The 21497-nt window shown below is 48.4% G+C and overlaps 2 protein-coding genes across 2 annotated transcripts; one reads left to right on the top strand and one right to left on the bottom strand.

Annotated features, from left to right (window-relative positions):
* Positions 1 to 2307: 2307 nt before the first annotated feature.
* On the bottom strand, positions 2308 to 4524 carry ETH_00012255 (GTP-binding protein TypA, related, related; the record flags this gene model as incomplete). Its single annotated transcript, XM_013375453.1, has 6 exons — positions 2308 to 2463; positions 2603 to 2707; positions 2828 to 2899; positions 3151 to 3195; positions 3959 to 4201; positions 4375 to 4524. The coding sequence occupies 6 exons, from the start codon at positions 4522 to 4524 to the stop codon at positions 2308 to 2310; spliced, it is 771 nt and encodes a 256-aa protein (XP_013230907.1).
* Positions 4525 to 8385: 3861 nt separating this feature from the next.
* Positions 8386 to 13257, top strand: ETH_00012250 (uncharacterized protein; the record flags this gene model as incomplete). The annotated part of the gene is made up of 3 exons (XM_013375452.1): positions 8386 to 10788; positions 11039 to 12805; positions 12955 to 13257. The coding sequence occupies 3 exons, from the start codon at positions 8386 to 8388 to the stop codon at positions 13255 to 13257; spliced, it is 4473 nt and encodes a 1490-aa protein (XP_013230906.1).
* Between the last annotated feature and the right edge of the window lie 8240 nt (positions 13258 to 21497).

The raw sequence follows: 21497 nt of genomic DNA, 5'->3' as shown, positions 1-21497 counted from the left end.
CTCGCAGCAAATTCCCTTGCAGACTCATCAGGCGAGAATGGGCCGACTCCAGGTTCCTGAAGGATATGAGGGTTTTTCTCGGGACCCCATGACGCATATACAGGATTGGTAGTATGGTAATGAGCAAAGAAGACATGCTGAAGCTTGTAGTAGTGCATTGTTTGCCAAGTCGTCGGCTCTGTGCCAGACTGTTCAGAGCAAAGTAGAGGAGGCAGCGCACCAAAAACTTATGAGGACAGACCAGCAAGAAATAGAAAAAGTAGCGCCTGGTTTGGAAAGTTTGGGCAGGCGCTTTTTAAATACTTGATTTTTGTAGACACGCACCACGCATAGGTATGTGATTTTGAGCTGTAAACGTCGAGGCAGTAGAATTGACAGCAGCGCCGTTGCACCCGCCACGATGATGTATATTTGCAAAGACGCACGAGCACCGCCCTTTGTTGTAGGTCCCAGCAAAATGAATCCCGCCGTGAGGAGCAACACGGATGCCCGGAGAACCAAAACAGCCTGCCATAAAGCGGTACATGTATTTCTCTAAATCTGGTCATGGTTGCATACTAGTAGAGGTGCACCAGCTCCCTCCGAGGTGACTAGGATAAGAACTCAAGTGATATACTGCCTTCTTATAACATACGTATGGGACCTACTTGATTCACCACGGCTGTCATCTCGGGATTAGGTCTTTTAGCGAGGCGTAATAGTGTAGCCTTGTATATCCAGTACAGGAGAGCCCAGGTGCACAAGGCTTGTATACTAAGAAATGGTGCAATGCCTACATACAGTGACAATGAGCAGAACCCTTGAAGCATTGCCGCATACCTGCACAAAAATTAGCAGACGTGGATGCGAGCCGAACGCTCATGCCAGAGCGACTGCACAAGATGATACGCGCAGTTTAGGCCAAACACTTCCAACTGCGAACTTACTTTGTCGGCGTACAAAAGTCAGGACCCTCATGAAGCCGATTAAACTCTGATTGAGATATGGGCTTCTTCGATAGTGGTAACAAGCAATCTCGCTTCATTATGCGCATCTGTCACCCGAGTAATTCAGACAGGGGCACGGAAGTGTCAGCACAAATTTCATGGGAGCAAATCAAGACTTGAATGAGTTCTAAAATGTCATGCCACAGTAGCGGCGTGAGTGTCAGTGGCTAACTGGATCAACGATAGTTTACCAGCCAGGGCACTTGAAGAAGCGACAATGAGATTTCACTCAAAAGGAAAGAAAAGAGTTGCATCGCGACACACTCAATGAGTCCTCCTCTTACGTACCTACACCAGAGCGCATCAACAAATAGTTCAAGGCAATTTTCTTGAAGTGACAGCTTCATAGGCCTGAACTGCGCTGCAAGCAATTGTATCCAGCCTTCTCTGAAGCGGCTCAGCAGCATTGATACTTTCCTTGAAAGCGTGGCGTCCGGGGAAACGGGACGGCTACTGGGACGTTTGCTTCTGATGCACTGAACAGGCAGTACTGCAAATCTCTAAATTAAAACTCAGAAAGTGCTCACCACCATCTGGGATCTTTGAGGACAATGATATAGGTCAGCCCAGTATTGATAGTGTAAGTAATAGTCAACCGCACCATAAACGCCACCTGAAGAAACGAAATCCGATAGAAGACAGCACATCTTAACGAGTAGTTATCTTTGTGCTTTGGTGAACAGGCCACACAAATAGCCAGAACTACCTGACATACTCATCCTTTTTGATCGACAGTTCTACCTTGTGCTACTCATTTTTGTAGTACATTATTAAGTGAATATTTGTGCTTTTTAAGGCCTTTACCGAAGTTTCAATTTGTGAGAGCTTTTAAAGCAAGGGAAAGGACTGAAAGTTTTCCGTACTCTACAGTCAAGTGTTCAAGGCCCTACCTGCTCCCCTGTCCTGCTTATGTGGCGCTCTTTAAGTGACTTCAGCAGACAACACATGGACCCTCAGTAGCAATGCTGTGCGAACACGTGCTCCTGATAACTCAGCGGTAAGGGCAGAGGAAAGATGAGGCGTGCATTGATCTGGGATCAGACTCACTACGAAAGAAAAAGCAACCCTTAGGAGTGCGTTAATGCAATTGATAGCCACTGACGGTAGGAATGAAAGTAGTAGAGATGCCCACGACTCCTTGTTCAGCTGCGCTAACACCACATTAATGCCTTGTATTTGATGAAGCGCAAATTGCTTCTCGAGAGCGGAACTTTTCATCAGTATTGCTTAACAGCCCCTGCAGGAAGAGTTGATGTATCTTCTTGAATTTTCGTGAATCCGGCTAAGATTTTCGCCACCTTGTATGGGCAAATGAAGACTGTCAAATGTAGTTGGGTTTGACTGCAAGCTGGTTTTCAAATGGAAGCACGTAATTTGCTAAAATGAGTCCTACTGGATCATTTAAAGCTTCTTGTATGGCGTTACCGTTTATTGACATTATCAAATCTTCTACTGGCTTAATCACGCCAATTCCAGTCTGCAAAAGGCATGCGCAACCTTCTTTGCTGAAAAGGCGGCAAATTTTATCGAGCAGTCTACGAGGAAGGTAGAAGTATCGCGGAATAGTTTTACAAGTGCTTATATTAGCCCTTCGGGGAAAGAGGTAGTTGCCTGACCCCCGTAAAGTCCTTATTTTTCAAGCTGATGTTCAGGATGATCAGCATAGCAGCAATGCAGAAGGAGGCAGTGCACAGTCCCAGGGCAACAACCCACAGGAGAGCCTGAAGCTCAAATAATCGATGATTAGTGTTTTTCTTTCTAGTGAAATTTCTAAGTGCATGGCCGGTCATAACAAAAGGGATAATTTGCAGGTATCTGGAGTCATTTACGTTTCCACTTACCTGTACAAGCACTCTCTTGGCTCTGGAGAAGCTGAGGTTTTCCCAGACAATATCTTCAGGATGAGGCGCAGGCTCCACCTCAGCAACACAACACAGTAACACGATTTTGCGGTCAGTCCACTCCCTGATTTCGCTAGCAAGTGCCTCATAAGCCACAAGTAGAAAGTTACGGCATACTGGCAGCGCGGATGCTTGGATAAAGCGTGCACGCTGTGAGCCTAGTGTGAGATCATTCTCCGTGGCATGCGTACACCTATTGGATATTTGCCTCTAAAACGAAATGCCAGTTTATTCCCGCACAAGCCACATGTCCATTTCCGTACAATAGATCTCCACGTGTGTAGCCTCGTTAGGCACTCATTGCGATCCTGCAAGAAAAAAAAAATCAACCAGACGGAGAGTAGCACCCCCTAAAGAGGCATCATTGTTTAGTTTGACTCAGCTTAGCTAAAAGTGGCGCAATGACTGTCTCTGAAAGTATTAGCGGAACGTTGCATCTGGATTGAAAACAAGGATGTTGCTTACTTGTGCATACTTGCACACGACTACCGCATACCCAGTGCACCTGAAAACCATCAAGCTGCTACATTGTCAGCCTTCAGCAAGGAAAAAACGTAGATACAACCTGCGAGGATTTAGGGGAGGAACTGCATGAGAAGTCCTGTGGCTACAGCTGTGAGCTGCTAGGACTGTGAACGTATGCTCCTTGTCAATTGCAAGGTTCAAACAGCATAGTGGAGGCGATGCGAGACGGAGATTAGTTGGTACTCCGCCTCTGAATCACCTTAGGGTATCTTGCTCCACTCGATTTAATAACTTGCGTAGGTAACTTGCGGAGGTTTCTTCCGCGAGCTCGCCTTTCTGCTGCGCACTGCATAGTAAACGGTTGTATTCATTAGTAGATGCATTGTGATTGAATTGATCGTCGGTTGCTTTGGCAAGCACGTGAGACCATCGAAAAAATTAGGCGCTCAGAAAGCACTGCTGGGTAACATGATGTTGGAAGCTGCAATTGTGGGCTCCTGCTTTGACCTCCCTTTCTTCAGCCTAACCAAGCTTACTAACAGGCAAGCAGCAGAAGAATACTTGCACTCTAGTAATTCTACGTTAAGTGCGTTCATTGGGGCCAACCTTAAGAGTATCGAGACGTTCTTTCAGGCTTTCGGAAAGTTTCACATGCTCGTCGTAGTGCTTGGTGTCAAAGCCGATGACAACCTTAACAACGGACTCGGGGGGCTGGTTAACCAGAAGCGAAGTGCACACAAAGCTGGCTATTTCTTGTTCGTCTACTGCATCGGGAGGGAAGCCGTCTAAGAGAAGTGCGAAATCCCGGAGCTGGTACACCTGCTCCCCTGCAGTCTTCCTAAGATGCTCCTAAAAATATACAGCCAAAAAGGAAGCGCTCAGCCGGCCAATACCAATATTGCGATTCGAAAACAGCTTCGAAGCGCCACCAATAATTCTGTAGCAGCCGTTGAAAGTCTCCACAGTGTATTGGGTACCTGCCGGCGGAATAAAACTGCCAGTAGAATTGCTGTGCCCAGCACCATAACAAGATGAGTAGCAGCGGGAACGTGTGACTCAGAAACGCTGTCATCCAGACATCCTGCCGTAAAGAGCACTGTTGTGAGACAGAGAACAGGGACTTGCACAGAGAAATCGTCGTTATTAACTGGATATAACAGCAGATGGTGCATTCGGCACGAGTAATGGAAATATCAGCCGCAGTACACAATCATACCGTGTACTAGTATTAAAATAGGTTCTAGCTAGCCCAGAAAGCTACAACTTGATGCTACGTGCGTACCATTGTTAAATGTAGAGCAGCTTGTTAGTGCGTCCGCTGCTCTGTTCGAATAGACGGCGATAACTACTCCGAGTGACAAGAGGCCATTTAAAGCAGAAACAACCATCAGAAATTTTATGAATTGGAAGAGAAGGGGGATTCCTGAACAAACAGCCTCGCTAATTGTGAATTGATGGTAATGCCTGGTGCCTCCCGTGAACATGTGAGGCGCAAGTAATGCCGTAGCTACGCGAGTTTTGCCTGGAAAAAATTTGGCGGGAAAGCGCAGAGAATCTCCTATGTAAAAGGCAGATTTACCAGGCCCAAGCTCGCCAAGATCAGAAAGTCTGCAACATAGGGGATAGGGCGGGCAGCGTGGAAGCCCAGATGGTGTGAAAACGTTTCGAGGATCTTCTCCATTTTGCAACCTCAACAACACCGATGTTCCGGTCTGCCGAACACGACAGTATATTTTGTGTTCATAGGCTTCTAACAAGTCAAGTGTGTTCCATGGAATTTCCGTCATCGTCAGCGATCGTGTGCTGTGTTGGAGCACTCGAGCATTGCAAAAAGTTTTGTGTAGATGCAACACTGAAGATGATTCCTCAGAGCAGCACTGACCCTCAAACTGGGATAATTGTCATGACTTTTCATTTGCATCACCATGAACACAGGAAGATTTTATATACCCTCTGCCTATCGGTTCGGCAGCGGCGATTGCAGCTCATGCGCAGTTGACCTGCTGGGCACACAGGTCACGTGTTAAAAAAGGCAATCAGATTCGATCAACCTGTCCTAATATCCTCTCATGCTTCACTCTTCAGCATTAGTTGTACGCGGAAAGGTACGTGTCTTAAAAATCCCCACAGTCTTGGGCCAAGGCTACAGAGCCAAGCGGGCAGGGGGTCACTTCTGCATGCAAGGCTCCCTGCCAGGGGAAGCTGCAAAAAGTTCCGAAACTGGTGATATACAGAGGTTCTCGGAATATTGCAGGCAAATCTCTACATTTTCATGTAGATATGTTTTCATATCAGACTCTGCTTCACTGCGTATCATTTCCAGTGCAAGCTGCAAGTTACTAAATCCTATCCCAAAGCGTTTCACTGATCTGAATACAACTGGATGCGACTGAAAATAGATTTTCTGAAAAGACAGAATTCTGGTGGAAAACAGCAATTTGTCACGTCTATTCGGCCAGAAGTTGTAACGCTGTTAGCGGTTGCGAGGGAATGAGATTCCATCGCCGCTTGGTCCACCAACGGGTATCGGCCAGAGAAGAGGTTGATCACCCTGTGAAAAGAGTTCAATTCATTTCACTTGCACTTTTGTAAATCATTCTTACGAGAGCTTGCTTCAGGTTTTCAGCGACGCCGACATCATAAGGGTTTGGTCTACCAGTGCGACGTTTCTCGCAGAACTCGATCGTTGTGCAGTTTGAGGTGATCAACACAAGGTGGAATATGCAGAATGGTACGACAATGCTGAAGATTGTTCATTAAGCTTGCTTGATTTCGCAACTGATTGATGGATGGCACATACGCAAGCAGAAAGAAGCTCAGTGCAGTTCCCAGGAAGGTAAAGAAAACTTGTTCAAAGGAGATGTTGGAGTCGTCAATGGACGTTCTAACTGAAGCGATACAGTAGAGCGATGTTCCCATACAGTTTGCAAGGATGTGACTTACCGGTAGCAGCCATGGTGAAGCATACAAATATCAAAGTTGCACCACTGTAGAGCAGAGTCAGGAAGAAGAACTTGTAATTGAAAAAGCCGACGTCATTGGCAACCCATGGGCAGTAATGGTCCATCTTGAGTACACAACGGCCGCTGTTACTGCTGTGGTGACACCGATCGGGTTTGAACTTGGAACATTTGTGGCAGTATCTTGCTCCTCCTGAACATCGAAATGTTGCTCCCTGAAGATCTGCAGTAGATAAAAAGAGAACGTACCGTCACGTTTCCTTTCCGTGATGAGACTAGGAGGAGGTTGTCTTTGCCACTCATCAGTGTCTAAAGCCAAAACGGTGACAAGAAGAATCTAGCAGTGCTCTTTCAGTAATAGCTACCTGGAACACGCCCTGGATCGGTAGAATAAGTCTTGTAGAAGGACCACAAAACCATAGCCATTCCAGCATGGGCTGCGGATCGGCATTATTTAAGTTCTTCTCCTCCTCTTATCAACAGGCACCTCACCGACAAAGAAATGAAGTGCGCCAATTGCTATGGCCCCGCGGTCACGGTACTCAGGAGGCACCTCAAATTGAAACATGGGCAGACAGTGGTACTGGAAGCAATCCATGATACTTGGCTCTTGTTCTTGAACAAGGAAATTCTCTCTTACCAGCAAGTATACTGTGTATAGGATGGCCATGACGCTGCATATCACCTGAAAATTGATGATTGTTCGGCGATAAGAGGAGCTGTGGAGTGTAAGCAGCCTACGATCATGGGGAGAAAGCGGGCAAGCCGCTTTCCCGCTTCTTCCCGTCTCTCCATCATGGTCAGACTGCTTTAGGAATTCCCTAAAACTAACAAAGACCTCTGTGCAAGATCGCTTGCACTAGCGGAAAGAAATTATGGTTTGGGGCTCAACTGAGGCACGGCACCATGAGACTGCGCAGGTGTATGTACGAACACCTGAGCTGCTTCCATGCAGTTCAAGTAGACTGTGAGAAGCGCCCCTCAAGAGATCACCGGGAAATTCGAAGGAAAACTGCATAAATCTTCACAGAAAAGGGCTAATCATACCTGAATAATTGATGGGATACGAGAACTCTAATTATGAGCACGTCAGTGGGACCTAATAAAAGCAAGATATCTTCAAGTTAGTAGTAGCGCGTAGCTCATCGTGGAAAGCACTAAAAAAGTGCATTCGTTCTCTACAGATCAGCAAGCTGCAATTGACAGAAGCTTCTTTTATTGTGCATGAGTTGTACATTTTCCCCCACAGCGTACTGGTTTTGTTGGTCCCCATGGTGTGCTAGTTTTGATGGCCCGTGCAAAAACGTGACTCGCTACTGCATATCTCACCGTGAAGAAGTAACTATCCGCCTGTAATGAAGGTTTCAAGACGCATATGAGTATCTGTCACTTTATTTGGATTTACTTGCAGGAAAAAGAGCTACCCTTTCCACCTCATTAATTTCTGCGATGGCGCCGCCCCCTCTTACTTTCAATGCATGGAATAATCAAATGTTTGGCATTTGAGGGAGGAATAGAGTCAGGCGCATGACTAACAACTTTTCAAGGGTACTTCTGGCAAAAGCTGTCAGACCTAATTGGGAGGACGTAGGAACTTTCATATGAAGTGAGAGAGCGACGCCGGTGACAGTGTCAGAAAGCGGTAGCTGTCCTTGACAATGTTCCAAGAAAAATGCCATATTTCTGCCTTTCAATGACTTAAAGGACTGGCGGTAGTCTTTATTCAACGCCCTCCATACTCAAATTATCGCTGGGTTTTCCGTGCCTGCGGCTGGTTGGATGGACCGGGCATGCAAGATATATGTGCGGCTGGAAATAAGGGTAGAACATCACACAGTATGTCTCAGTAAATCATCTATTCTTCAACTGCTTAATTTTCAACTGCATGGTTCCACAATACGTGCCTTGCCTGAGGATACGGGACTTCTTGGAGTGCCGACCTCGATGTTGCGTGTGGTGAGCTGGTCGATTGCCCCAGTATCTAGGTCTTTGGTAGCAATGTGAGCGTATCCGGAGGACGTTACAGAAAATTTGGTCTCCATCATTGACTAATAGACGAATCCTTGGTGGGAAATGGCCGCAAGCTCCAAGGTGCAGTCTCGGGACAGAGCATATGAAGGGCTTGAGCGCAAACTAAAGAGCAGCAGCAAGCTCGAATCCACAACTTTCTCTCCAAGACTAGCGAAGGAAGACGGTAAGCGGAGCTTCTGTCGGCACCGTCAGCGGGAATCTTCTACAGAACCGCACAATTGGGGTCTGCGTTGCGCGCGCCTGAAATATGTGAGCTTTACCCGTGTATTGAACGGGAGAGAACGCGCGAAGCGATGGGCTACAACGCAACTGCCGCCACATCAGTGTCAGTATGTCGATCACGGAGAGGGTTCCCGTGCCTGTTGCCGCCAATTTCCGTGCATCCTGCAGCTGCACACAATGCTCTTTCTTAGGGGTTGGTCGAGGACTGTCCTTTGGAGGCACGCAGTGAACTATGCATATCTCATAGTAATAGCTGCTGCTGTTACTTCCTTTGCGTGGCTTCCCATTGTAAGCAGTGCAGGAGCAGAAGCCACCTCAGAAGTGCAGCTATCTGCGAGCAACACACCGCTTCTCGCAGAGCTTCTTTGCCATGATAACGGTGCCACTTTTGTGGCGAGTCGAGTAAAAGCCGAGTTGGAAGCTGGAACAGCGGTTTCAGATATCCTCCCTGTCGCCGTTGAGGCGGCCGAACAAATGTCATGGGGCGAATGTTCTCGTGTGTGCAACGGGGGAGTCCAAACAGCCGACGCAGGTCTAGCACGAAAGTTTGCTATTGATGGGTTGCGAAGTGCTTTGTCTGAAAGAAATCAATGGTCTGACTCCTACGTTGAGATGGTGGGAGAACAGATTGCCAACGCTGCACATGCTGGCGATTCGTCGAAGGGGCAGATGAAGACTCGCCCCTGCAACACCTTCCCGTGCCCTTTTGAAGTGCCAACGGAATTAAAAGCTGCTAGTTTGCAAATTGCGCGGGAGCCTGAGGTGGTGGCTGCCTTTGGAGTTATTCCCCAAGTAGATTTTACTGAAGCGTGCAAGGGTCGGCTCAAACTGGATGAGATTGACCAACGTGTTTGGGCTGAGAGGCGCACGGAACAGCTACAGTATCAAGCGATACAAGAGCGAGCTGGGGCGTACCCAGGCTGGGAAGCCACTGTCTTGTCTCCGGAGCATCTTAGTCTGTACAGTTGCATTAGTTTATGTCGACTCCACCATCGTTGCAGTGCAGTGATTTATTCTGAAGATATTGGCGCCCTGACAGCTGGAGAAAATGAAAGTTCCGCCCGCTGCTCTGACACTGATGCAGTAGCTACTCTTCAATGCGCATTATCAAGCGCTCGTTCTCTCTTGAAGCGTCTTGAAGACAGCATTTGGGGAATTTCCGAACCTCGTGCAGGTTCAGACCCGTTGCCTCCGCAGAATCGAAATCCGGTGTGCAGTTTATATGCTCGTGTAAAAGTATCACGTGTGGCTGAATGTGCAACTCAGCCGACGACAAAGGAAGGGATGGACAAGCTGACGCTTTTGGTGGTTGATCTCGGCATGGACTTCGCGAATGTTGCTCGTGGCATGCGCTCCACCATGGCCCTGCAGGCAGTCAGGTACAAGGATGCTATAAGCACTGCTAGTTCCATGCTAGAAAGGGCTCTCAGTGACTCCGTAGTGGTTTCCAACATCCAGCAGAGGGCCAAGCAGTCATTGTCGCGGGTGCAGAAGGCTCGGGAACGCGCATCTATGGCCATTCACATCCTCTCTGAGGCCGTCAGGGTGGTAGAGGAAGCTGCTTTACATGCTTCCGGAGTCTTGAAGTCCTTGCAGCCTGATGAGCATGCTGCAGCCCAGATGTCTGGCGCTGATGCCGAGGGTTCAGGATCTTCAGTGCGTATGACCGGTAGTCTCCAAGGAACACTTCACTCAGCAGCTCCTCTCAGCACTTCTTGCCCGATGTTTTCAGGCGTTGAGTTGCTTAACCGTGGCTGTGTGCAGCTCCCCGCGTTGCAGACACACACTTCAACCAAAGGCCAGTTTTCTTCAGACTCACTGCCAACCACAACACACCAAATTTCTGAGGAGGCTAATCCCATGAATTGGCAGATGTGCCAGGCTTTATTAAATGACGTGAATCGGCTCCTGAAGCAGTACCGTGATGTCATTTCCCAACTGAAAGAAACAAATGCGGATGCGGCAGATGCCGAAAAACAAGCAAAGCAACTGTTGTCCCTCATCTTGGGGCTGAATCCTGAAGAAACAGCGAGAATTTCTTCAGCTGATGTCTCCGATCCAGTGGGGGAAGGCGTTGGTGTCATGAGCAGGGAAGAAGCCGCATTTTTAGAACAGACGTACACCCGTAAATCTCGAAAAGAGGTTGTCGAACGTCTGGGTGAAGGGGGTGGCTCTATCTTTGCTGTGTTCAACACAGCCAAGCAAACTTGCGAAATAAGAGCTGTGAGTAGATCTGCGTGCATTTCTGATATTGACTTTGTTTGCATGCCCACAGATGGAGTTTTTCGCTCTGTGGGTTTGTTAGCGTTTCAGAGTTTGACCTAGGCAGCACTAGCCCGCATTCAAGTCCGTGCTGTCAGACGCTTCGTTCCTGTACATATAGTAGTCTGCGTTCCCCTATGTAGTAATGTCGACCGGCACACCAATGCATGGTGATTTTTACCACATTGTGTGCTTTGCTGTGTCTCCTTAGGTTTTCGAGCCACGTTTCACTCAAAACGGTGAAACGCTTGGTGCGCAGTTTCCGTCTGCCTGTGCTTCTTTCAGTCCCTTTTCATTGATGTTCTTGCCCTATGATGGAGACAGTTCGACAGTGAATAATATCAGTAGGCAAAATGCAGAGAAGGCCAGTAGCGACACAGGCAGGTGCCCTGATATGTCGTGCACATACTCTTCCTGGACTTCGTGGTCACCGTGCGATGATGCGCATTATGTTGGAGCTAAAACTATTGGTGAAAGCGGGGAACCAGGTGAGCCTGAGTCCCAGAGCTCTGTGCTTGTCCGACAAGCAACCTGGCAAATCCGCGTCAAAGAGGCTCTGTTGCGCCCAAAGGCAACTCTTCGGTGTGCGCATTTTCTCGAAACACGTCTCTGCAGAGGCAAAGCCATTGCAGAGACGGGAGCAACTGGACTGATGGGGGACTTTGCCAATGCTGTTTCTAAGTCAATTTCAAATTGGTGTGAGTACAGCCCGTATTCGCTGTGGAGTGACTGCACGCCCCATTGCATCCCTCGCGATAACCCAGGGGCGGTGGCTTACCAGATTAGCTCGCGCACTGTGCATCAGTACACAGTGCCGGGCCTGGCAGCTCGCTGTGACTTAGGGTCACTAGAGGCTCGGAAGGTATGTTCGAAGGTTCCCGTATGTCCACATGAAGAAGGTGAAGCAGAAGGAGCCGATGGTGCAAATAGCGGCTCTGAAGCAGAATTAGACGCAATGATGAGCTCTTCTGCAGCTATTCGCGCTCATTCCTTTGCGGGCGAGCCGGGAAATGGAGAGCCAGCAGAATCTTGGATTCCTTCCAGGGTACACACCGTAGGACGACAAAATGTGAAGGCACCGGAAATATCACGTGGCACTTCATCAGAAAATCCGGCTCAGGAATCCGGTCAAAGTTTTATACAGAGCGTGGACTCTACTCCTGAATATTCAGTGGGAGCAGTGGCGGAGGAACAATTGCCGGAAGAGTCAGACTCGCCTTTTTCGGAACAACGAATGCAAGATTCGACTGCTGGCGAACAGGCTGATACCAGTGCTTCAATTCATCCGGAACTTCTTAAACCAGAGGACAGGGTCACAGTCGACCAAAACGTTTCGCATAATAATCCTCTCATTCCTCCAGCGGATAGCTCCCCTCCTTTCGAGCATTCAGATGGTGCGCAACCAACTATACCGTACGACTCACCTTTCGCCGAGAGCACAGAAACTTTTCCTGAAAACAGTGGTGGCTCTGATTTGACCACAGAAGGCGAAGCAGCTGTAGGGAACACTGCTGAGCCTGGTCAGCAAGCTTCTCAGAGTGACGAAGAAGAACCAGAAGAAGAGCCAAAGCGTTGCTTTCTTGGTCTGTCTTGCTTGAGCTTTGCGTTGTGTTGCCTACTCGGTGCATTGTCTTGTACGACGCTAGTGCTGCTAACGGTTGTTTGCAGCTCTAAAGTTCGGTCGTGGCTAGGGTATCAGTGGTCTGGAGCAACTGACGAAGAGCGTAGGACATTTTTACAGAAAGCCGCTGACTCCCAGAGTGTATCAGTCATTGCTCCCCTCATCAACCCCGATGGGGTCAAAGTGTTGACTCCTGAGGGATCCCCTCTACTTGTGTTTCCGTGTAAGGAAGATTCGGGGGCACAGTATCTAACTGCAGATGGATCAAAAGTTTTTGTGACAATGGATGGAGACTTCGTCAATGACTGGGGTGTGATTCTAAAGGTCAATGAACTACCAAAAGGCCTGCGCGAAAAGGTAGGTGCTGGACGTGCCACTTGCCTTTGCTGTAGGCGACTTCACTTAGTCTGCTCCGTGTAGAGTGGGAGGAGTAGTTGATTAATAAAAGGCTAAGTTTTATGACGTGTTGTCGCTGTTGTTGTGTTTTGGGGCGCTTGCTGCTACAGGCAAGCGCTGCCATGTCCAAGCATTACCGTCCATCTGTACCAGCAGCAGTATCGGTAAAAGCCCGAGAATCCGCACCTTCTAGATTGGCGAAAAGCGCTCCAAAAGCTTCACTGGCTGTGCCACTGACACATGCAAAGTCGAATTCCCAAGAACTGCCCAAGGTTTCCAGCGTTTCCCCAAAGGAACTCCAGCCCTTGCCCTTGCCTAAACAGGCCCCAGCAAGACCTGACATCACGTTAGCGCCAATCACAGACCCTAGAAAGCCAGGCATGCCGTCCAGAAAGACTTCATCCATTGTGTAGCAAGCTCAACTTCGTCTGGAATCTGCTGCGGAAGGAGTTTGTTTTGTCGTATGTGATGTTCGGAATTCCCCCGACTCTAGTAGTACACGGCAATGAATAGACACAGCTTTGGAGGGGCGATGGACTCTTAGCGTAGCGGCATGCGGAATTTGTAGGCGTCAATTGCTACTTAGTCGGACGCTTTATTTGGCAAGCATCTGCCTCCAGCGAGCCAGCTGATTGATGCGGGGGGATGGTGCTTCGTATTTCGCATGTTTTAGGTCTTTCATTACTTCACGTCCCGTATACCAAACTTCTTGTCAAATTCCTGCAGTTAACTGCTTCTGTAGGTACCCACGGATTACAGGCTTCCAAAAGAGTGGCCATTTGAATTTGTTTGCGGTGTATCGACTCTTTTGCTGCAGAATGTGTGATTTTTTAGCGGCAAACAAGAAATCAGATGAGGCCGGAACTTTGACATACACTGTATTCAGTAGACGTCTGTTCGGTTCCTGAGTTGCCTGTGAATTGTATGGACACAGGCATAGTGCTTATGTCCCAGGCGACACTAAGAAAGCAGGCTTGCACCGGTGCAAAGCTCAGATGTGATCTTGGGGAAAAGACTATGGCGAGCAATCATCTCAACACTAGCTAGTGGTTTTCCTGGCCGTTCTTTACTGCAGACCATCTGCGTAGGAGCGCATAATGCAGTGGAACACATAATCAAGTAAGATGGCCAGCTTTCTCGAAGGAAACACTGCATGGTTCAACTGTTGTCGATGCTGCGTCGTTCACACTTTGCACTACGAGCATTCGACAGATACGGTCTCTTCAGGAGCGCTGGCAAGTGTGGTCTAGCCCTTATCTTTTGTGGCAGGCATCGTTTGAGGGCTCAATGGGCACCCTCTATATTTTCGCCAGAACGCAGGCCATGCGTCATAATCTAGAAAGTGCATATGAGGGGAAAGCTTGGGGTATTTGTTCCATGTTGGAAAATATTGAAAGCTACACTGTGCTTTCAATGCAACAGCGCAACATGCCTGCCATGGGGAGCTGTCAGGCATACTAAGGCTCTAAAGCAGTACTAAGGCTCTGAAGCGATCAGCTGGAGAGCGAAGGCATTGCTTAGTGTAGCAGCAACTAGCAAGACATTATGTCCTGTACAGTGGTTTGCAGTTGTTGTAGATATGTTTCCCACCTAACAAGAACTCTAGGAATGTTTGCCAGAAGCTTCGTGTTAGGTCTCTGACGTGAGCGCTGGCGTCTGCAGGGTTTAGGCAGACAGAAGGCACCGGAAGACTCGAAACTGCAGGTGTGTAGCTAGGTCTGTTTCATGCGCGCATGAAGGTTCTGTTTCATGCGCGCACAAAGGTTGGGGTGAGCATTCGCCTAAGTTAGTAGTGCGCTGGCAATTCATCCACTTCGGTGTCATTATAAGTAGTGTGTCTAAAAATTGTTTGAAGATGCAATTAATGGCGAAGGATCTGGCGTCTAGAGAGACAGAACAAACTGCAAAATTGGGGTCCATGGATCGCTTTGTGATGAGCGGCCCAAATGTACTCCAGATCTAAATGATCAACCAAACCAGTTTGTCCTCTCTCCAACAAAATAATAAAACCTCATTCACAATTAAAGTCTGTCTTTCGCTCATTTTTGCGCGCTTTGGAATTTCAGTGCTTCGTTTCGTCGAGGCCCATAAAATGTACAGCATTAAGCACATACAGCAAACACACCTATGAAGGACGTTAGCGCCCCTACGAATATGATTCTGAGCTAATTATATAACAAATTTACATGTAATGAAAGTTCATCCAGCAAATATTAATTGCTCAGCTCGCTTTCAGCGTCCGATCCCGCAGTTTTATGCGAATCATGGACAGCAAACCCCCAATAACGTTCCGGGGCCTCCTCGTCTTTTCCGTGGGAGAGGCCCTACAACCGCTGGGTCTCTGGTGAAGTTCTTTTGTTGAAACAATTTTTTTTTTCACACAGAGGAGACAGGCCGAGCTGGGGTTGAATTTGTGTTGCTGTTCTCTGGTGTACTGAAGCCACGAGCAGAGCTTGGGCTTCTGGAGTCCTCTCTGCCCATACGGGAATTCATACAAGATATTCAGTATACAGCAACGTGTTTTCAGTAGTGTGCACTTTGTCAGGCTCCGCATCAGCCCTCGGCCATTTCGGCCCAGTCTTGCAATGGGCGGACCAGACCCTCGGCCAACTGGCATAACGGAGGCCGAGGCTGCGGCTCCCGGTAGTGACAATAGCACTACCAGGCGCAGTAGGGGTAACAGCGCTGCTATTTTTGGCGGCGGTAGTAGAGGAGAGACGTCGTCAGCCCGAATGGGCCTCTATGGGGCAATCTCAAGCTGTGCAGCAGGTGTTTTCCTCCAGCCACTGGACATTATTAAGACCCGCCAGGTACTTCCTGTCCCCGTTGAGCTGGCCGTGATTTCGATGTCATCTGGTTTATAGCGAATGCTCATGCTGGTGCAATTCGCTCGATGCCACTTCCACTGTCGCCAAATTCTCAGGAGTCTGTCTGTGGTAATGGAGTTACGCCTCTTTACGTATGACTGCAGCAACAACAGTGCGCTCCAGGCTTTAGGCCTTCAATCAGGACTGCAGCATCTTCGATATTCAAAGAATATGGGGCCTTAGGCTTTTGGCGGGGCTCGCTCGCAACCGTCCTCAGGATAGCCCCAGGCACTGGTACGTCTAAAGACAAGTAGCGCGCCACGTGTGAGTTATGATTTTGCCTTTGTGCCGTTCGGAATATGGCATAGCACTTTTCTGCGGGCATAGCTTCCAAGCGGAATTCAACTCCACGAGTTCGTGCATCCATGCCCTAGTGTAACTTTTCGTAGGCTGTAAACTATTTTAGTGTATGATTTGTTTGAGGTGCAGGTATTTACTTTGCGGCACTAGGGCCGATGATGGGAACGTGGAGCACTGTAGCGCCCCTCTTAAAGTCTTTGCCGCTGGAGAAGCTGACTGGCACACCACCGGAGGTATTTTGACCGTTGTCATAGATGCAGATTCTACTGCTGGTGTTTTGGCTCATTCGAAGTAGACCACACCAATATTGTCTCGAACCTTCCTCCGATTTATCTGATGAGCAGCTAAGTTGCAAGGCCACTTGGAGCGTTCGGCGCGTTGCGTTATTTTGGGTTGCTTAAGCCTCTGGAGGCGTCTAACAACTGTTGGCAACGCCCATTGTGAAACTCCTTGTTGATCTTTTACCCTATTGCAGCTGGACCCGAATATTGTTCCTGCGTGGTACTTGGGGATCATCTCTGGTATAGCCCGAGGGGCAGCTGTCGCCGTTTTTAACCCCATCTCTATTGTGAAAACCAGACTAGAGTCATCGCTGGTAAGCAATCATCTCACATTAGCCACTGGCACCGGAGTGTTGTCCTGTACAGTGTCAAGTAAAACAGGAAGATCTCTAGAAGAGTTTATGACCAGGTATTGCGCTGAGTCACATTTTTCCTGACCTGTGTGGGGTTTGGCCTTTCCCATACTACGTTTTTAGGGATCCGAAGGCATGCTAAAGGCGTTTGGACGGCTGTTGCGGAACGAGCGCCCTCTGGATTGGTTCCGAGGCACTCTAGCCACGATTTGCCGCGACTTTCCCTTTTCCGGTCTATTTTTTATTGTGTATGTTAACTTAAAGGCTCAGGCCGGCGTCGAAGCAGACTCTAGAGATCGCGTCAGCTTCTATGCGCTGCAGAATTTCGGCTGTGGAGCAGTTGCTGCAGCTACGGCTTCGGCTATCACGCATCCTTTTGATGTATTACGGACACGCCTGCAGCTAGACGGCGTTGCTGCACCAACAGGGGTAGCCCCCGTGTCAGAAGTAAACTCCCGTGTCCAAGCAAATGCCCGGCTTGCAAATGCGCAGAGGGGGCTCCTTAAGCGTGTTGCACAGTTGGTGAGGACCGAAGGCGCAGGGGTCTTGTGGCGGGGCCTGGGAGTGCGCCTTTTGAAGCGCAGCCTTATGGCAGCATTGACGTGGACATCTTTTGAAGAAATAAAAACAGCGGTTTCCGGACGACCTTCACCTGTACTTGCCTCCGGGAGACAAAATTGACAGAAACTCAATATGCAGACTGCATCAGCCGTCATATCACTCCTGTGTGCACCGTCTTCAAGTACTCACAGTGTGGGCCTCTCTTGCGCCGGCAGGTTCGTGTATAAAAACATCAGCATGGTACGACTCTATCAGCAGGGAAGGGGTTTCATTCGGCGCTAGTGCATTCGAACGGAAGGTAGAGACCGTCTCCGTTCATTTTAAAGTGTTGAAGGCCCTCAGCGGGTGCGTTGCAGTGCGGCGTTTATTTTCTCTACAGTGGAACCAGGCCTCTAATGCGTCGTTGAAAGGAAGTAGTTCAACATATATCAATATATACATATATGTATGTCTGTGCATGCATATATGTGCCCACACTTACCTCATCTGCTTGGTTTATTCGAGCCTTCTTTGACAAAGTTGAACTGCCGTTACATGATTCACAGCGATTATATTCGTGCACAAGGAAGTCTTTAAATCACGTTGACTGTGTTTTCGCCGAGTCGGCGAACTGCACACAATGTCCCTAGTCAATCTGCCATAGCTGAAGGATATGTCTCCCACGCCGAGAAGCAATGTTCGTGCTGAAATGCCTATGTTGCATTTTAAAGTGGGCTTTCCATTACTAGAGCGCAACGCGCTCACCACGAAAGGAAGCGCCCAACATCGGCACCTGCGCAGATTGCTCTAGCGTCGAGGGTGCAGAAGTGATGCTGCGGTTGGTGCAGCTACTGGAGCATAGCGACACAGCTAAAGCTGGTGTAAATTTTGTGCTCTCTCAAATCGGTAGGTCTGTTGCTCTCTAAAGTATTGTCAAGTGTCGGGCAGTCACAGCATCGGCGGTTTGCTACTTTCCTTTGTTTATTTTGGAGCATAGATGAGGGCCAGCGATATATACTGTCACTAGTTTTAGACGCCAAGCATGCGGAATGCTGTCGATGTGACTTGGTTAGTTACGGCTTGTTGAAGAGCAGTCATACATGTCCCAAAGCACAAAGCAAAACCGAAAAGACCCAGGCGCGTGGCCGCCGTGCGATTCAACGATTAGGAGTGTATAGGCTGTTGCAGCTGTTGCGCGCTCACAGGGGACAAGTGGTTCTCGTTCGTGCTTATTTGAGCTAATCCCAAGAGGGATCTGTCGAACGTGCAAGGAGATAGACTGTGACAAGGCGGGGAGCACCCCAACGGGTGCAGGCTTTACGAAGATGACCTACAAGTTGCTGCGAAGCCTTTTAGAGGAAAGCTCCGTGGCCACACTGAAAATGAAATGCAGAGGGGGGCAAGGCTCTGCGTTGCAGGGTATTAATTGAGGCCTCGCAAAGCTTCACAAGTGTAATCTATGCGCACTCTACAATCAGGCAGTGGAAGCGACAATGACAGGGGAAGGCCTGTTGACAAAAAGGAGTCGCTCGCTTCCCGCGAAACGAACTGTTCGACATGAAGGTTTCGATCACTTCCCGCAAAACGAATTGTTCGATGTAGCTTACGCAAGAGCACGAGGTCAGCGATGTCATTCTGGTTGAATATAACTGAGTTGCAGTTATACTTTATTTTCTCGCATCTGGGTGAGGTCACCAAGTTACCAAGAGCGACGGAGCCGGAAGTTGAAAACGCCCTTACAGGGCAGCCTTCCTGAGATCAGGATTTCTATTTCTGCGGTACACGCTGCGCCTTGTGCTCAAGTTCTACACCTCAAGTTTCCTGACTTTTAAATGCTCAATTTCATCTAAAACAATCCCCCATCGCTGCGTGTGTCACAATTGGTCGCCACCGCATTCTCACGGCAAGCTCGCCAGAGAGCAGTGAGCACAGGGCCGTTTCGCGGAAGATGCGCAACGAATTTGGAATACGGGTTGCAAGCCTTGAATACAGTTTGTGGTTCCTCCTCTGAAAAGTTCACATGCGCAGTTCTTCGCGGACTTGCTGGCATTATGTGCTGATATCACCCTTTACACTGGTGCGTTTATCGATCAGCTGACCGTTTTATGTTCCACTAGCCCAACAAGATTCCGCCATTTCAGAAGGTAAAAGTACATACAGGTCACTGTAGATGGCTCATGGGAAAATACGGTCAGGTGACTCATATCTCCGCAGCTCTGTATGTAGAGCAGTGTTGGCATCACTGACTGCCATTGCCATCCCACTCACTGCCAGCCTACTCGCTCCGTAAAATCCTCAATTACAAACACTGCTGTATTCTTCTGAAGCCTAACTCAAAAGCAAGCTCAGCAACATTGGTGTTCTTCGCGGGGCTAAACCTACTGGGAAAGGGGCTGCTCGTGGACAGCTCGGCTACAGCGAGTGCTTTCGAGAAGTTCAAAAGTTAAGTTCAGCGTGAATAAAATTTGACCTTTTGCAGCAAAAGTCATCCCTTTGGAGCTTCAAAACCGAGCAAAGGGTCTATAACAGCACCAGGCCAGACACATCAGCTGCGAGTTTGTTCCGTTTCATTCGACCCTTGAACGGAATGAATGCGAAATACTCTCCAAATATTAGCATGCATCATTTGCTGAAGTCCACTCATGACGTTCGGGAGGATCTGAACTGATAGCAGGCTGATGGTGGCCGTTTGTAGCAAGTAAGTGAATAAATTACTTCGGCTCATTTCAACGGGTAAAGAAGGGATCGTTTCAACCCAACCATGGCCAATTCTGTGATTTTTCCCAGTTGATACCCTGGCGTTAGCCGGAACAGGGTACTTTTTCCCCGCATATAGAAAGACACCAGCTCAACAAGCAGTTCAGTTTACAAGGTTACACGTCAGCATGGAAAGCATTGCTGCTTCTCTTTCGTGCCGAGTTTCCAAGGCAAATTGATTCTTCCAGTGCTTGGAAAAGGCAAAATTATGTTTTATTCCAGCAGTTGCTAAATTGGAATGATCCAGAGGGGCCGTCTAATAAACTGGGCAGTCGTCCATTCACTGTCCATCGAGCAGCGGCTTTGCTTACGCTGCCAGCCTGTTATAAAGCCATTGCTTGAGACAGTGTCATTGAACATATGGCAACAACACACCGCGCACGCTAATACGAGCCAATTGGCTGTATGAATATCGAATTCGAAAGACGCTCAGAGATGGAAGTGACGCGGGGAGAATGCAGCAGTTCGCCCCTTACAAAGCTTTCTGAGACTTTCCGTCAAACTTGAATGACGGAACACCTCGAGGTTTTTAGAATTTCGCAGCAAAACGAGGGCCTTAAGCTGGCTGATCGGATTCTGTAACTGCAATTGAAAAAGTGACCTCGAACGCCGCTGGGACCCCAAGTAGATTTTTACATTATTCTTTAGTGTAGATTAACGTGCATTTCCGCGAGATGTGGCATTTGCAGGTTGAGTTCTGGAGTCACATGCTAAACAGTAAGTTCCTTGGGACTGTAAACTGAAAGTCTAGTACAGATAGCGTAGGCTCATTGGAACTCTGCTTGACTACCCGTCTTGGTCTTCTTGGTCTTTCAACAGAAAGGCAGCCTTTTTCACTGCCAATATGTACGCGTGTAGGTTTACCAACGGTAAGAATTGCTTTCTCCACAGTGCGGGGTAGGCCACTCAGCATCTGGACGGCACACAATTATGGGCTTTGGTAAATTGCTGTGTAAGTGGAGCAGAACGAAAACTCGCTATAGCGTCCCTGCAGCAAAGATCCCGCCACAGTTGCGATGTGGCAACCTCTGACGCAGTCAAGAGCAAATGCTGAGGAGTTCACTAATGCCACAGGGACGCAACGCCGGCTTTATCAGCCCGTAAAAAAAAGCTGAGGCAGCGGCAGATGTGGGGTCTGCACATCGGCTATACCTTCCCGGTCACATGCCTTTAGAAAATGTGCTCAATGGTGTATGCAGCTTTGAGGCAGATATTTGCTGGTTAGCAGGTGCAAGTGAAGCGGTATGCTGCTTCACATAATCTCAAACTGGCCCTGTAGAAAGATTTTTTCCTTCTGTTTTTAGTGCACTTTAAGTTGGTTAGAGATTCGATGATATCTTGAACAGCTCCGGCTGTCATTATTACCAGATCGAATTGCCACATACTTGCGCTTGCAGCTTCATTCCTTCGCACTCGAGGCAAACGAGCAGCATTCAATAGAGAAAGCGTGTCCAATGGCAGCCGTGAAGGCCCACTCTATGTCCTGCATTTTTATATTACAATCCTAAACCCCACAGGTCCTGTGCGCTGACCTGATTTTTTACCTGTTTTCGCA

This window comes from Eimeria tenella, genomic scaffold (assembly GCF_000499545.2).
Source record: "Eimeria tenella Houghton genomic scaffold, Eth_scaff28, whole genome shotgun sequence".
NCBI lineage: Eukaryota > Apicomplexa > Conoidasida > Eucoccidiorida > Eimeriidae > Eimeria > Eimeria tenella.
Note: the sequence above shows the minus strand (reverse complement) of the source record. Positions and strands in the feature narration are given on the sequence as shown.